This window comes from Ciona robusta, chromosome 11 (genome assembly GCF_009617815.1).
Source record: "Ciona robusta chromosome 11, ASM961781v2".
NCBI lineage: Eukaryota > Metazoa > Chordata > Ascidiacea > Phlebobranchia > Cionidae > Ciona > Ciona robusta.
The window spans coordinates 6,166,621-6,183,545 of NC_143245.1; the positions used below are offsets into that span (position 1 = coordinate 6,166,621).

Sequence of the window (16,925 nt, forward strand, 5' to 3'; positions counted from 1 at the left end):
AATATATGCGTCACATGGTATAATTAGTTAGTTATAAATTGTGGTAAAGGCTTTGAAAAAGGTTTAATTTTTTTATTTGAAATGGAATTTTTAAAGAAGTAAATTGTGGTTTAACACATCATAAAGCCTACAGTAAGGTACACCATGCAGCTTGGGATTAACTTTATATATGTAAAATATTATATATAAATTTAAAAAAAAAAATTGTTACACTCTGGAAATATTCATTGCGTTATGTTATGAATACGAATACGAGTTGCGCAATTAAAAATACAAACATCTGAACAATGCTTAATAAAGGTAAAATATAAATAATATCTAAAAATTGCATACAGAAAAAACAGTGCATCTTTGTAATAATGAATGAATATAAATTTAACAATAAAAATATTACACTTTAAACACTCTGGACTACTAAATCTGAAATAACTGAATATAAATTAAATATTAAAAGTTAAATCTCTGTTGGCTACTTTTCAGTTTCATTCACAAAATTCTGCAGTTTCGAACAGAAAACAGTGAAGAGACATGAATCTTGTTGGGTCTATGGTTGCATTAAATACTTGATTTTTACTGTTGCCATGGTTGATATTTATAACATTCTTGGTGGAAAAAGAGAGTGATACTTGTTTTCTTAAGGAGGCCATCTTTACATTGTTTAATCCTTCTAAATGGGAATGAAAGAGTGGTGACGTTGTGAGGTTACCGCCTAATTTATTTATAATCACAAAACCAAGAGTGCAGTCATCAGGCAAGCGAAGATCATCAGCAGTTTCTGCCAATTTTCCAGCAAGGCACCACGGCTCCATTTTTCGTGCCAAGGCACTTGACACACAGACGCCGGCACCACCAGTAGCAAAAGTCACATCCACAAAATTGCCCTTATACACCGATCGAATCGGTCTTGTAATACTTTTCTTTCCAATATAGACGTCTTCTCGCCAATCATATTGTCCAAGGAACTCAACCAATCGAGGTACATTGACATAATTATCATCGTCAAAATGACACCACCACTTTTTTTCTGTGGTCATAAACATATCATACTCTGCCCCCATTTTGCAGCTCAGGTCACTCCTTGTGTGCATTTTCCTACACCCAGTATTGATAAGATGTCCTCCAGTGCTTCTCGTCAGATCATCGTCATCTACATCACTGAAGAAGTAAATTTGCTCCCTTGCCAAAGTAAACCATGTTTTGACCAGCACGCGAATTCGTGACTGGTGATACTTTGCGCAAGTTTTCACCGTTATAAACACATCTTTCAGAGTTAACTCTTCGTTTTCCTCTTTTTCTAAAGTGGTCACCGTAGTCGCCGTTAACTCTCTCGGTTCTCGGATTTTCTGATAACTCTTTTCTGCTACCTTGATATTTGGTTTTGCATGCCGCAAGTGTGTTTTGTAAAACCCAATATTACAGGTTAGTAAAACGACACCAAAGCCCCAAATTATGAAAGCTCGTAACAAATACAAACATAACCGCCTTACTTTAAACACCATAACATTTGGCTGTTCGTAAAATTACTACGTAAAACTGTACAACGTATTTAATTCTCTCGCACATTATCAGAAAACGAGAGATGTTAGAAGAAAAACATTGTTTTAACTTACACAACGGTAAACGTCGAACTTAAATCAGCTGACCTGTTGGGGGATTACCCTCAAACAAAACCTCTATGGTCGAAAATCATGGCGCCCTTTCATGTCGAAAATCAAACTCATATGTTTGTTTTTTTGTTGAGGGCTGATAAAGTATTAGCACACTTTAACATTATTTAACTTTATAACTTTACTTTGCTGCTTACTGCTTTTACAATATGCAATAAGTAAGGCTTGGAATTGTAGCGATTGAGTGTGTTTCGAGTACAGATTTATATTATAGTTTATCCAAATTAACTTAATGCATAAAGATTGAATATTAAACAGCCGTGTTGCGTAACTATTACATCTGGGGTAACTGTATTTATGATTAAGGGACACATCCTGCATGTTTCATAACAATGTAAGGAAATAATATGACAGCCTGCCATTGTTTGGTGTTAATTGTCTCTTCCATCAGGTTTTGTGTTCGCGCACATGTTTTATACATGTATTATAAAAGCCATCTTATTTTTTTGTGTTTCGAGGGCAGTAGGGGATTCCTTACACTATTGCTGTCCTCACGTTTGTCCCTAGCCTGATGTTGCTCGTTTGTTCGTCTAATAAACTGAGTTGTCGACTTATCGTTCTCAAGTCGTTATGTTGAAATGGGCACGACTGCTGAACATGGCTTTTGCACCCCCAACAGAATCAAACTTAATAAAAAACATAAAATATATAAATGGATTTAAACTATGATATAACCCTTCATAATTCCTAATAATCTTTAGTTTATTTACACGAATGATAAAACATGCGTCAGATACAGTTAATGTCGATTAGTTGTAAGTCTTTAATGGCAGAAATAATTGATCATGATATTGTTTAAGATGCCCAGGCGTAGACGACAGATCGTCATAGCATCGCATTATCATTCAATAATAGGACTTCACACGGGGCAGAGATAGGCAACAGAAGATTAATAATAACGGAACTCAAAATTGTTAGTTAAGTTACATATATAGTGCATATAATGAGAAAATACAACACAGGTAAAAGTACAATCTGCCATAACTTCATTTTTGTATCTATTTTGGCAGAATTTATGTTCTTTGTATAAGCCATCGGGTGTCACAGGCATTTTCGACAATGCGATTTAGGCAGCAAGTAAATACTTGTGAATTTACAATGGTATTGGTAAACTAAATACAAAAGTGAGTGCAAACAGTTGGCATGAATAAATAAATGTTGTCATTTAATTTCATGCTTTCAGTATCCAATGCAGTTTTCATATTTCACCCCTGAAAAAAATTGCAAAATTTTAGACATTTATGTTTTGTATGAGCAATTTTTGCCTATAGTTAATACGACATTGCAATTATATCTTTAAAAAATAAATTATTTTTCTGAAAGATAGTAGTTTCAAATAAAACACTAAGTTTACACAGTTACACTATTAACTAAATCAGATTTATACAAAAAATATATCAAAAATGGCGTGCACAAGCAAAAGCAGCTGAAAAGTATTAGAAGAGCGCGCTGTGGCATTAGTCCTTGTCTGTGCAGAGCACGAGTAAAAATTACTTTTTCTGGGTGGTGCTGTATGTAGTAGAAGGCGTCTCTGATGCCTCAACTTGGTAACGTTGTTTTTGCGTGTCGTCGAAAGAGCGATTGTCGCGACCACTCACCGTGTGCATACCAGAAGCACGCCTACAATACATGCAGTGATTTCAATGATGTCATTCCACCGGTCACACAGTAATCAACATGCAGGGGGACAATACATTTCTCTTAAACACCACTAAAACTGTATAGATTTCTAAAAGTACCATTGGGTAATGCTCTTAAATTTTAAATGTTTCTAATGGAACCAAGCACTTTTTGTGCGTATTTACAGTTTGATGATTGTGAAATTAATCTAAGTTGTAAAACATTGCACTTACCACATTGTACAAACTATACATGTTAGTTTAAGCTGCTCTTTGCTATATTATAACTAACAGCACACGCAAATGGCAAGCGAAGTGGCATAGCCATGCAAGTACAGCCATGTATAAAAATCTTACCTCCTTTTCACGCAGTAGTAAATAAGTGATATGATTAGCAACAAAACTACAATGCAAGAAATGACAATAGCAGCAATTTCGCCAGCTTCCAATCCAGTTGGGGTGCCTGTAAAAAATATAAGTTCTGATATGAATAAATGTAACTTATTCATCGTTTTATCAGGGGTAGTGTGTTTCATACACATTGTGCTCGCTTACGGGTTACCACATATGTAACTTTGTGAGTGATGTATTTTTTTTAGTACAAGGCTGACAAATTAGACAATAGTAAGCTACCACGGGGTTAAAGCAATTGCCATTTAGTGTCTTCCCCAAATATACAAAAGTCCACAACAGTGGCATCCAGCCTTGATCTGCACCCTTTGGTTTAAAGGCAGACAGCATAAACACTGCGTCACGGCACTAAACTATAGTCTAATGCTTGGTAGAAACAAACCATAAACACCACACAAGCAAATAAAAATACTAAAAGAACAAAAACAGCAAATTTAAATAAACAAAAAAACAACTAAAATTAAAAAATAAAAACATCAAAAAATATTATAAATAAACAAATATTATAAATAAAAATATATAAATAAAATATAAAAAATATTATAAATAAAAACTTACTTGTTGAAAAGGGACCACCTGGTGCAGTCATCCCTGAGGTTTGACCACCACCATTAACTCCTATGTAGCTGACATTAAACTGACGACCACTAGGAAGCGGGCCATTACAAACGGCTACAGTTGTTGTTGTACATGTGGAATCAGCACCTGCATTTTTTTAATAATAGGTTAAATTTTCTTCTACATTTTTTTCCTATCAGTTAAAATTTTTCTGTGGAATTGTTTTTTTGTAGGGTAAATGTTTTCCACAAAAATTTGTTTCTTGCATAATCCTTTTTTTTAAGAAATATTTTTTCCACTTTGGTTAAATGTTCTCTATAAAAAATTTTTTAGCGCATGAATTTTTTTTCATAAAGTTAATACTTTTTTGCATAGGTTAAAAATCTTCTGTAAAACCAAGACCAGGAGATCAGTGATTTGTTCATGGAATTTATCAAAGTTAAATTAAACAATGTTATAATTTACCAACAACATAGCCATCATTGTTAGCAGTTAAAGCTCTCTTCTTTCTACCACTCGCTGTTCCAGTGCATGTTATAGTGCCAGCTTGGTATGCAACAATAGGATTCTGATTGATAACATTTGCCCAAACGTTGGCGTTAGCTGAAGAAAATAAGAAAAATAGGTTATAAAATAGGTATAGTTATAAATCTAGCAGTAAAAGATGCATTATACTCTGTTATAACTATTTCAAATTTATTCAAATATATAACATTAAACAATTTTTAAAAAAATAGAGCTGTATTTCTAGGGCCACTGTTTCCATAACTATATGTGTATATTTTAGTAGCATTTCGTGTATTCTGTTATGATGTGACTAGAAACGCCCAACAATATGAATGCAATGGTAGGGCTTTAATTATGATACATACAGTTAAATTAAATAAAAAACTATTAAATTTGTCACAGTTTGAGCTCAAAATATTTCGCAACTGTTTAAAATTTAAACGCGGTATTAGCTACCTTTAATCATTTATAAAAAAATATTAAAATTATTTAGTCATTTTCCGCAACAAAGAGGTTCAAGGTTAAACTAAAATTCAGTCATGAAAAAATTCTTACTTGTTGGAGTAGGTGCTTGAATTTGCCAAACAATAAGTTGGATTTGATTAATAGTGCCGCCTATTTCTGAAAATAACTGTGCTTTTCTGAGGCATGGGTTTTCAACTTGGAAGGCAACTGTGGGTGAAACTCCAAGAGTGTTTGTTGTGGGGCCAGCAGCAGGGGGGGCAGCTACAGCAATTAATGTAGGAGCTGCAAAATAACATATTGTAAAAATATTCACCCACAAAATAACAACTCATAAGCAGGCAAGAGGTGTATTAAACAGTACACCCATGTGTTCAAAAACATATATTTGTGAAAGTTTTTACTTAATAAATTTATGAATTAAATTTTCTGAAAGTTTTTTTTTAATTTTTTTTATATATTTGATATATATACTAATATAAATTCAGCCTACCTCTGTAAAGTGTGGCACTTGTTGATGGGTCACTCATTCCAACACTGGTAGATTGTACCACACTACCTGAGTACCCATGGCCAGCTTGTAAGTTTGTAAATACAACGCTGTTGTTCAGAGACACAGTGCTCGGAATAATGGTTATTGTCTAAAAAAAATGTCATTATATTAAAGTAAACCCAGTGTAAAACACCTAATACATATATTGCTTCAACCCAGTGGTCACTAATAGGTTGTAGCACCCTGGGTGTCAAGGTAATGGAAAAACTCTGGCGTAAAAGTGGTAGGCCATCTTTAGGACCTGACCCACATAAAATACAATGAATGAATTCAACTTGCTGTTATCTCATGTTGAGGGTAAAACGAGAGTAGTTATAACAAGGGTGTTCTGTTTCATACACCTCCTGCACGCTTACGAGTTACAATCACAAAGTGTGTAACTTTGTGTGTAATTGTTTTTACTGAATGGCTGACAATTTAGACAACCCATTAGTAACCATTGAGTGACAAAATGTTAATAAATAATGTAACTTACGCGAACGTCACTAGAATTGCTAACAGCAGTCAGAGTGACAATATAAGTACTGTTGCCAGGTACAGGTTTAGCGGAGTCCCATGTTACAATTGCTGAAGTATCAGAGAGAGATGTAATTTGAACGTTGGTGGGCACGCCTTGAGGGGCTGGAATTTAAAACAATGAGAAATTACTAACAGCTAAAAAGCTACGTGTTGTCGAACAAATTTTAGTGAAAACCATGTCATTATTTACGCTTATTATATTTTTTACAAGACCAAAATAACGCCTTAAATTTTCTGTTTTTATGAATGGTTTGTTTTGGTTAATTTCAAATAAAACTGAATGATTGAATGAATGATTGTAACTTGCTTTATCCTCGAGGGGCCGGAAAACGACAGTCGTTATCACACGGGCTTAACACCTCGTGCCAGCTTACTAGTTATTATGTATGTTACTTTGTAGGTGAAACTCTTACCTATACTTGTTGTTCTGCTAGTTAGTATTAGACTCACTGGACCAAATCCGGCAGAGGTACTCGCTCTCACAGTTATTTCATAAGACCTGTACCAAATATTTTCAAAATAAGCACAAATGAATTTTTAGGTCAATTCAAATAACAAATAAATAATTTTTTTTAGTCAGGGTTAAATTGTACAGTAATGGCCTATATGTTGTCCTGGTAAACCTAAACTATCTATCCAGATTCTAAAATGATGCGATAGGTTACACATAAATTTAACCCTGATTATAAGTGTTTGCACTAAAATATCAAATTAAAAAAATAGGTTTTTGCAACTACCATTTTAAAAATAAACATTTTTGGCACCACTTTTTTATGGAAAACAAAAAGGTCTTTCAACCTTAAAAAATATTATTTTGACATTTATTTTTACAAAATATTCTCTAAATCAATTAAAACTATTGGTATATTACCTGAAAGATGTTAGGTTTCCAAATACAATAACTCCTGGGGTATTTCCATTAGCAGCTACTGATTGCACTCTATTCTGTGTGCAGCTAGTGTCCCCAAATCTTGTGCATTCTGCTTGGTCTTGGCTAAAAAATAAAACGAAGTGGTATATGTGGGGTTGTTTTACATTTTTTTCATCTACAAACATTAGCGGAGGATTTAAAATAACGGAAACGCCTTTTTTATTTGAAAATGTTTTAAAAACAATTCGAACTTGTTCATTAAATGTCTAATTTGTATTCTAATTATTTTTCATATTTTTCAGTATATTAAATCGATAAATTCTGTTTTATAGTTTGTCTTAACACACTTTCCTTCCAATTACACCACATATTTTTTAAATTAAGTAAAACTTAATATGATTTAATTTGTACGGTATTGTAGGTTTAGCAACCACGCTTTTTAGGCACTTTTTTAAAGTATTTTTTTAGCATTTGTTTACAACTGTCATAACCCGTCTCTTGTTTATAATCAGTTTAAATGGTTTTATAATCAATTTGAATCAAAATGGTATTATATTCAAAGAGATAATCAAAATTTGTTTTATATAAGGTTACAAAGAATTTCTGTCACATATTTCTTACTTAAGAGTTGCTTCATATCGCAATAAAACACCATTGGCAGGCACTGGTGGCGTGATGGTCACCCTAATAGTATTAGTCCTTCCCACTGCTACAAAAGCAGCGATCTGAGCTGGAACTGAAATCGAAAAAAATATATATATATTTTTAGGTGGCATACAACTAATTTTCTCTGAATTCGTTGGTTTCTATTTTAAAAAGCAATTTTTTAATGATATTTATCCTTAAAAATCTTTGCACTTTTGCATGTTCCTTGAAAAAAAATCTTACATATATGCTAACACCTAATTTTCCCACTTAAGTTTTTGGCATACAACATTTTTCGAAATATATATTTCATAAAACTTACCGGCTTCATTTGTTTGTATTACTTGATTGACACCAGGCCCCTCACCCACAGCAGTTGATGCATATACAGTTACAGTGTAGTCAGTAAAAGCAGAGAGTCCTGTAATGGTGTAGCTTGTAGCACCAGTGACTACTTGAGATCCAGCACCTGGACTCCATGTAACTCTGTCATGAAAAAATAAAAATTAATGTAACTCTGTTACAACACTTTTTCCCATTAAAATTTTTTTTTATAGATTTATTAATCTATAAAACAGAGTTACGTGTTTTTCCATGCTCAAAAAGAATACAAATCATAACCCTTATATATAAACCGTTGCCGGCAGGCATATTGTAATTGTAAAATAGCTTTTCTTGCAATTTACGTAAGTATTATCAACTCAAAATCCCATACAGGTCTGTATTAGAGTGAATGACATTCAAACATCTGCACTCTTATTTCGTTACAACAATCGTCCAACTTCATGAGCGCTAAATCAAGGCTAGATTCACAGAAACTAGCACAATTATTTCTTTTTTATTGAACATTTTAAACAGAGCTATTCATACTTTACCTGTACTGAGTAATGACTCCATTATTAACAGCTGGCGGTGCCCAGTTGACAGTTATGGAGTCGGCAGTTTTTGTGCCTTCTGTGACGCTTGCCACGGCTGCTGCCACGTCTTCAAGAGTTGTAAATGTTTGTGTCGTTGCAGTTGCAGCACCTCCCTTGCCTGCTGAGGTCTGTGGAGTAACCTGGAAAAAAATACAAATTGATATATGAAGTAAGGCTTGGCACTACTACAATTGCATGTGTCTTTAGGCAAAAAATTTAACGTCCATTTCTCCAACCTAGTGGTTTCTTATGGGTTGTTTAAATTGTCAGCCATACATTACAAAAAAGATGGTAAAAAACTCACTATGACAGTGTAAGCTGTGTTGGGCATGAGTCCAGTAATTGTATCCGTTGTAGACGTAAAGATTTGATCAACAGCAGTGCTTGGTCCAGCAGAAGTCACAAAATACCTAACTTCATATGAGAGCATGCCAGTGACTGTGGCTGGTTGGTTGAAACTCACACCTACTGAAGTTGCTTGTGGTACAGCATTCACACTTGTAACTGGATCGGTTGGTACTATGTGAAAATAAGTTTGATTGTAAATATATGATGTACAGCAAGGCAAGTTATTAAGTGTAAAAACCTCTTCTGGCACAATTTTCTAAAATTTGTTATTTATTCTTGGTTGTAAAAAGTTAAAGAGGGCAAGCCTTTTAACTAGAAGCTCAATGCTGCTGCCATTGTCTGTTTGCTGAACTTAAATACTTAAAAAAAATACTTAAAAAACAATCGCCCACAAAGTTACATTCGTGGCAACTTGTAAGTGAGCACGAGGTGTATAAAACAGAACGCCCGTGTAAAAAGGACTATGATTGCCCCACCAGGCGAGGATAAAAAAAGTTACATTCATTTATACTTGGACAAAACATTTAACAACAATTGCTCCAAACCAGTGGTCACTAATGGGTTGTATATATAGGCTGTTAGAAAATGCATATATCTGTACTGGACTTGACATACTCAACTATATAGGATTATAGGTAAAGGACCTTTTTAAGATTTGTCCGGCACCGCGGAAAAAACAGTCACCCACAAAGTGGTAGCCCTTAAGGGAGCATGAGGAATGTGGAACAGAAAACCTGTGTTATAACGTCTTTTTCCAGACACTCGAGGATAAAAAAGTTACATTCATTCATAAAACTTACCGGCTTCATTTGTTCGTATTACTTGATTGACACCAGGCCCCTCACCAACAGCAGTTGACGCATATACAGTTACAGTGTAGTCAGTAAAAGCGGAGAGTCCTGTAATGGTGTGGCTTGTACCACTAGTGACAACTTGATTTCCAGCACCTGAATTCCATGTAACTCTGTCATGAAAAAAATGGTGAATTAAAAAATTTTTACTTTGCATTTTTTTCTGAACGAACATAAATCAGAAGAAAATTTTTATTCCAAAAAACAAATGTAATTGATTGCTCTACTTTCAACAACTGTAATTATAAATGAAATATGTTTATTTACCTTTTATTCGATGGAAACTGTTACACACATATTTATTCACTCAGGTGAAAAAAATGGACAAAAAATAGAATTCAAATCCATGCAACTGACATCAAAACAATACTTGTAAATGGAAACTCAAAATGAACCAGCTATTCATACTTTACCTGTACTGAGTAATGACTCCATTATTAACAGCTGGCGGTGCCCAGTTGACAGTTATGGAGTCGGCAGTTTTTGTGCCTTCTGTGACGCTTGCCACGGCTGCTGCTGCGGCTTCATCAGTCATAAAAGTTTGCGTCACTACAGTTGCAGCACCCCCCTTGCCTGCTGTGGTCTGTGGAGTAACCTGGTGGAAAAGAAATATTAAACATATTGCAGTGTAAAAAATAAAGTGTTGTATTATATTACATTAAATTAATTTGAATAAATAAATGCAAGTTTTTAACCTTGCATAGTGGGGCTAGGATACTGGTTGTTTTTTGAGGTAAAATTTAAACAACCCACTAGGCTGTATTAAATTGAAGCAATTGTCATTAAGCGTCCTACCACATGACATATGCCTACAATGGTAGCAACGTTCAGCCTCAAACCTGTATTCTCTGGCTTGGAGAGTGGTATATGTGATAATTAAAAAGGTTTGTCATTACATTGAATTCTGTTTATTGACGAGAGCTATTAGAACAAAAACTCACTATGACAGTGTAAGCTGTGTTGGGCATGAGTCCAGTAATTGTATCAGCTGTAGATGTAAAGTTTTGTTCAACAGCAGTGCTTGGTCCAGCAGAAGTCACGTAATAGCTAACTTCATATGAGAGCATGCCAGTGACTGTGGCTGGTTGGTTGAAACTCACATTTACTGACGTAGCAGCAGTTGCTATCACAACACTTGTAACTGGATCAATTGGAACTGAAAAAGAGAAAAAATAAGGACCAAACGCACAAAATATCAATTACTCCTTGCATAAAAAAATTTTAAAAAAAGTTATGAATTAAGAGTTTAACTGCCACAAAACTAAAGGTTTCTCTTTAACGTAAAATGGTTTTTGATTTATTTGTTTAGTTACAATCAAAAAGACATATTAAATTAACATTGTTTTACATCTATTATGCCCAAGTATGGTATGTTTTTAACTGTTAAAAATGGAACAATTTTTTTAAAATATTTAACCTGATTCCAAGGTTCTTTGCACAGCAGAATTGCTTACACCTCTACCAATAGCAGTATAGGCATACACGGTGACCGTGTAGTTAAGATTGGAAGTGAGAGGGGTAATGCTGTGTGTGGTGGTTGTGGAACTAAAGTTCATCATACCATTGCCGGGACTCCATGTTATTCTAAAATATATTGGAAAAATGCATGAAGTTTAAATGTGTAATTATAACTTATTTGTTTATCCTTTCATGACACAGTAAAGAAAGTCATTATAACACAGGTGTCCTATTTCATACACCTCATGTCTGCTTACAAGAATGAATGAATGGAATTTATTTATCCTCGCATGGCGAGGCATTGACAGTTGTTATAACACGGATGTTCTGTTTCATACATTCATGCCAGCTTACGAATTACCATGTGTGTAACTTTGTATGTGATTATTATTTTTTTATTTTTACGTATGGTTGACAGATTGAACAACCACTAGTGACCACTAGGTCTAAGCAATTGTCGTTACGAGGCTTGCCTAAGGGGACACATACGCCAACAATGGTAACAGCGACAAGCCTTGAACCTATAACCTCTAGGTTAGAAGCAGGCGTGCTAACCACTGTGCCATGGTGCTAGACATGTTATCATGTATGCAACTTAGCGGCAGCACCAAGCTTTGAATCTGGTATCCTTTATTTAAAAGGTACTTACTGATACTGTGTGATTACGCCATTGGGCATAGTAGGTGCACCCCATGTTACATCAATTTGATCGAAACGACTTGAAGAGACCACCAGGCTAGACACCATACCAGGGGTATCTTCTAAAGTTGTATGTGTAGCAGTGGCAGTAGGCCCCGCACCTGTGGCCCCAGTTCTTGGTGTTACCTAGAAAAAATGACATTACACATCACATCACATAAATTGTATTTGTCTTATTAAAACAGATTATAACATTAATAAAATCAGTGAAAAGGAATGATTTTTTGCACTAAAACGATGACCATAAAAAATGAGTTTGAATAAATAAATGAATACTTTGTAAGTGATTATTTTTGTTAATTTTTTTCATATCATAATTTTTTTTATATCATTATAGTTTAAAAACTAGTTGTTAACTAATGCATGAATGAATGAATGAATGAATGTAACCTACTTTATCCTCTGGTGTTCTGTTTCATATACCACATACCAGCTTACGAGTTACCAAGTATGTTACTTTGTAGGTGATTAACTAATTCTTACCACGAAAGTGTATGCGCTGTTTGGTGTGAGCGTTGGAACTCTACCAGAGTTTGTATTCAAGGTGACTGATTGTGCTGTACCCACACCGGCAGATGTTACATAGTACTGCACTGTGTATACAAACACGCCAGTAACGGGAACAGGGGCGTTAAAGGTAACAGCAGCGCTTCTTGCTGAAGGAACTACCTGTAAGCTTGTGACAGCAGTAGTCGGAACTGCAACAAAAATATGGGTTTGAAATAGTGGGAACCTTAGGGAAAGTATTAGGTTAAAAAAAACTTAGTAATTTATAAAGTCTAAAAACTTGTATAGTTTTGGGAGCAATTTGTTCCATATTGTGTAACGTATAGCTGATAAATAAACTGTTGCTACCAGAAATAATATAAACTTGTTAAATAGTCTGTTTTAATTTGACAACCCATTGTTGAGCTGGTTGGAGCAACAACTGTTAAGTGTCCTGCCCAAAATGTATTTAGCTAAAACATTGTTATTACTACTATTTCTGGCATGTTTATGTCCATGCACACCTTTCTATGTTTCTTTATTTTTTACCAGTTCAATTTACCTCCTTCCGCTGTTTTTCCAGTTGCCGTATCTCCAGGACCCTCACCCACAGCAGTTGATGCATATACAGTTACAGTGTAGTCAGTAAAAGCAGAGAGTCCTGTAATGGTGTAGCTTGTAGCACCAGTGACTACTTGAGATCCAGCACCTGGACTCCATGTAACTCTGTTACAATTTAACAGGATTTAAAATCAAATTTCTGAATGTGAAAGTTGAAAATTCAAAATTACAGAAATAAATGATATTTAGTTGTTCTCACACGTTGGGGCAACACCAGACGTTATTACACAAGTTTTCTGTTTCATACACTTTTCTCTCTATGAAGTACTGTGTATTTTTTCTTTAAAAAAAAACACAAAATAGCAAAAGTCATTATTTTTTGGGTGGCATGAGAATTTAGAAAAATTAGATAGGTAGAAATAAAAAAACAAGAAAAATAGTAAATACCTGTAGCTTGTTATGACTCCATTTTGTTGTGCTGGCACCCCCCACATAACTAACATCATGGTTGGATCAGTAGAAGAGACAGATAAACCTGTCACGGCACTCGGAACATCCTCAGCTGTTGTGGTTGTTGCAGTTTGTACTGGACTTCTACCTGGTATACCTGATCTTGCATAAACCTGAAAAATAAATTTAGAAATGTAGCTTAGATATGACAGTCATACAACAAGAAACATCCGTTTCATACACCTCGTGCCCGCTTACGAGTTACCAGATATGTAACTATGTAAGTGATTTAAAAAAATGTTTTAATGATTCTTATTATATAAAACACTTAAGAAAACTAGATTATTAGTTTAAACAGCAAAGAGTAAGATTTTTTTCGGAAAAACGACAGCATTTAAAAAATAAACAAAATGAGGGTTTAACTTAATGAATAAATCTTATTCATTCTTGCATGTTGGCATAACGACAGTTGATATAACACCAGTGTTCTGTTTACATCATACATCAAGTGCAAGCTTACGAGTTGTAACCTTGTGAGTAATTATTTTCTGCCTTTTTTGTTTTTTTGAGTATAAGATTTAGGGCAACCTATTTTTGACAACTAGGTTAAAACAATTATCGCTAAACCTCCCGCTCGAGACACATAGGCGTCAATGGTATCAGTATCAAGCATTGAACCTAGTATCCTACGGGTACAAGTGCCTAACCACTAAGCTTGGCATTTTTGGGTAAAATGCCAAATGTAGTCAAATTCCTTGTCCTCAAAAAACCTCACTTATACAAAATAGAACAAAGTTGTAAAGTTGCTACCAATGTGGGCGTTAGCGCAAAAAATGCACTTACGTTAACAGTGTAGCCTGTAGCTGGCGTCAGTGTTGGAATAGTCACAGATGGGTTAGCTGTGCTTATGGTTGTAGCTGTTGCAGCTGTCGCTGTTGTTACAAAGTATTCAACGTCATAATTCATTACACCAGTGCTGATAGGAGCAGTGAATGCAACAGCAATTGTACGAGCAGTAGGTGTCAGTGTTAAGCCAGAAACTGGACCAGGAACTGAAAAAAGAACATGAATGATACTTTTTAAAAAAGCTTTAAACGACTCGCGTGGCGGGGAAAGGACATTCCACCCTTGCGTGGCGGGGCATTCCATTTAACACAGGGGGTTCTGTTTCATACTCTTCGTGCCGCTTACGAGTTACCACCTATATTACTTTGTGTTTTTTAGGATATTTTTCCATTACCTAATTTTATTCAAGCTCAAACAACAACTTACCAGCTTCGAAAGTTCTGGCAGTGGCAGCTGCATTTCCAATTGGTCCATTCCCTCCAGCTGTTTTGGCTAAAACAGAGACAGTGTATGTTCTGTATGCTGGGAGGGAAGATATAGTAAAGGTGGTGGCAGGTGCGACAACTATCTGTCTCATACTAACTCCATTTTCCTGGAAAAAAAACACAAAAGTGTTGCTTAAAATGTGATTTATATATTTTAAAGTAAAATTTTTAATAAATTTCTATAAAAATTTTAAAAATTAAAATTTAAAAACAATATTCTAAAAATTAAAAAAATAAAGTAAAACTTAGGAAAAAAATTATTGTAAAGTAATATTTTTACCATTTGGTGCAATTGGAACATTTGTATGTTTGACAACTGTAACAATTTATTTGTGACCACTGGGTTGAAGCCATTATAATGTATTTGAGTACTTACTGTTTGTGTGTATGTTACAGTGTATGATAAAAGTACACCACGAGTGACAACAGGTGCAACCCATGTTACATCAATTGTAGAAGAAGACGTGGCAGTGGCAACCACGCTCGTCGGCGCATCAGGAGCTGTCAGAATGTTGACATTAGTTAAAAATGTAAAAAAATGATAAATAAAAATGTAAAAAATGTTAAAAAAGCAAAAATTGTAAAAAGTATCAATAAACCCAAGGAAATTTAAAACTGAAATAATTAAAGAGCAGAAAAAAATTTAAAAGGCAACAGAATTAAGTGTCTTAATGCTAATTGACACTGCAGTGGTTAAGGCTACAGATACGGCACCAGTAATACTTTTACACCGAATATTTATACTGTACTAATATAGTAAATACAAAAAAATAAAACTAGTGTGTTAAAAAAGGTCGAAATATACAAATACCTTGTTGTGCAGTGTTTCCTGAGCAAGTGTTTGAAGTTGGTACAGTAGCAGGACTGACAGCTAATATTGTGACAGTCACAGTGTATGGTTGGTAAGCTGTGAAACCGGATATGGTAGCAGAACTATCACCAAGGGCTTTCCTCATAAAACCAGTCACTGCACCACTGTATGTTACGTTGTATCCCTGGTTTGAAACAAATATTCGTTATAAAAATTTTGTTTTGAATTTTCACTAAACTGCATAAAGTTTCGTTTTAATGAGCGAATGTAACATGCTTTATCTGTGCGTGGCCGAGAAAAGATAGTTGTTAAACATGACTGCTCTGTTTCATTTACCACATGCCAGCTTACGAGTTAGTATGTTACTTTGTGAGTGACTAATTTTTGGGGATTTTTTTTTATTTTTATGTCTGACTGATAATTTTGGACAACTCATTAGATAGTGACCACTTGGTTGGAGCAATTGCTCTTAAGTGTCTTGCCCAAAGACACATACGCCCACAATAGTAGCAGCGACAAGCCTTGAACCCATAACCTCTAGGTTAGAGCCATGCATGCCAACCATTGTGGCACGGCGCAATTTATTATTATTGTTAACTTACAGCGATAACAGTTGCATCATTCTGCCACGCGGACGTCACATTCCAATTCACGGTGAATGAAGTTGGGGACGTAGAAGAACATTGGACGTCAATAGATACAAGTTCTATAAAAAAAAAAAAATCATGGAATGTTTAGTGGTATTCATATTGAATGAATGTAAGTTATTTATCTTTGTATAGTGGAAAATGGTCATATTAGCATAGGTATTGTGTTTTTTACTAAGCTAGCGTTTGAGTTACCACATACGTAATATTTTTATTTATGGCTGAAAATTTGGAGAATCCATAATGTTTCACTAGGTTAAAAAATATGAAAATCTAAAAACTTTGCTTATTTTAAAATGTGTTTCCCAGTGCAAGCATTTTCAGGTAAAATCAAAAAAATATTTTAAAAAATAGTCAATATATTGGAAAACATATTTTTTCTTACGTAGATTGCAAACTTTTCCGCCCCATATTGTGGGACATGCACATTGGAAGTCAAATGGGATATCTGTGCACGTTCCTCCGTTAATACATGGGTTGGGACTGCAGCGGGTTGAATCTGTGGCAGATAGTATTGTTTAAAGAAGTAACAGATATACAGATTAAAAAGATAA

The 16,925-nt window shown here is 34.6% G+C and overlaps 1 protein-coding gene and 1 pseudogene across 3 annotated transcripts in view; both read right to left on the bottom strand.

The window, feature by feature from the left end:
* Positions 1–51: 51 nt before the first annotated feature.
* On the bottom strand, positions 52–1,656 carry LOC149728782 (beta-1,3-N-acetylglucosaminyltransferase lunatic fringe pseudogene; annotated as a pseudogene). The gene has a single exon (XR_016385993.1). The product of XR_016385993.1 is annotated as a beta-1,3-N-acetylglucosaminyltransferase lunatic fringe pseudogene (transcript).
* A 695-nt stretch (positions 1,657–2,351) lies between these two features.
* The window catches only part of LOC149728783 (uncharacterized), a 29,762-nt gene continuing 15,188 nt past the window's right edge, over positions 2,352–16,925 (bottom strand). Inside the window, exons 29-56 of one of the 2 annotated variants that reach the window (XM_089887971.1) lie at positions 16,757–16,870; positions 16,327–16,430; positions 15,725–15,908; positions 15,290–15,414; positions 14,855–15,020; positions 14,426–14,634; positions 13,580–13,755; positions 13,134–13,297; positions 12,569–12,783; positions 12,036–12,211; positions 11,346–11,512; positions 10,870–11,084; positions 10,342–10,523; positions 9,878–10,041; positions 9,034–9,248; positions 8,688–8,869; positions 8,135–8,298; positions 7,789–7,903; positions 7,168–7,290; positions 6,710–6,795; positions 6,253–6,398; positions 5,718–5,865; positions 5,318–5,509; positions 4,721–4,858; positions 4,256–4,402; positions 3,644–3,749; positions 3,162–3,287; positions 2,352–2,878 (exon numbers count right to left, since the gene is read on the bottom strand). In XM_089887971.1, the coding sequence (XP_089744097.1) occupies positions 2,866–2,878; positions 3,162–3,287; positions 3,644–3,749; positions 4,256–4,402; positions 4,721–4,858; positions 5,318–5,509; positions 5,718–5,865; positions 6,253–6,398; positions 6,710–6,795; positions 7,168–7,290; positions 7,789–7,903; positions 8,135–8,298; positions 8,688–8,869; positions 9,034–9,248; positions 9,878–10,041; positions 10,342–10,523; positions 10,870–11,084; positions 11,346–11,512; positions 12,036–12,211; positions 12,569–12,783; positions 13,134–13,297; positions 13,580–13,755; positions 14,426–14,634; positions 14,855–15,020; positions 15,290–15,414; positions 15,725–15,908; positions 16,327–16,430; positions 16,757–16,870 (4,262 nt within the window). In that variant the 3' untranslated portion in view covers positions 2,352–2,865. The remainder of the gene's footprint in view (positions 2,879–3,161; positions 3,288–3,643; positions 3,750–4,255; positions 4,403–4,720; positions 4,859–5,317; positions 5,510–5,717; positions 5,866–6,252; positions 6,399–6,709; positions 6,796–7,167; positions 7,291–7,788; positions 7,904–8,134; positions 8,299–8,687; positions 8,870–9,033; positions 9,249–9,877; positions 10,042–10,341; positions 10,524–10,869; positions 11,085–11,345; positions 11,513–12,035; positions 12,212–12,568; positions 12,784–13,133; positions 13,298–13,579; positions 13,756–14,425; positions 14,635–14,854; positions 15,021–15,289; positions 15,415–15,724; positions 15,909–16,326; positions 16,431–16,756; positions 16,871–16,925) is intronic. The other variant, XM_089887972.1, reaches the window with a different exon arrangement.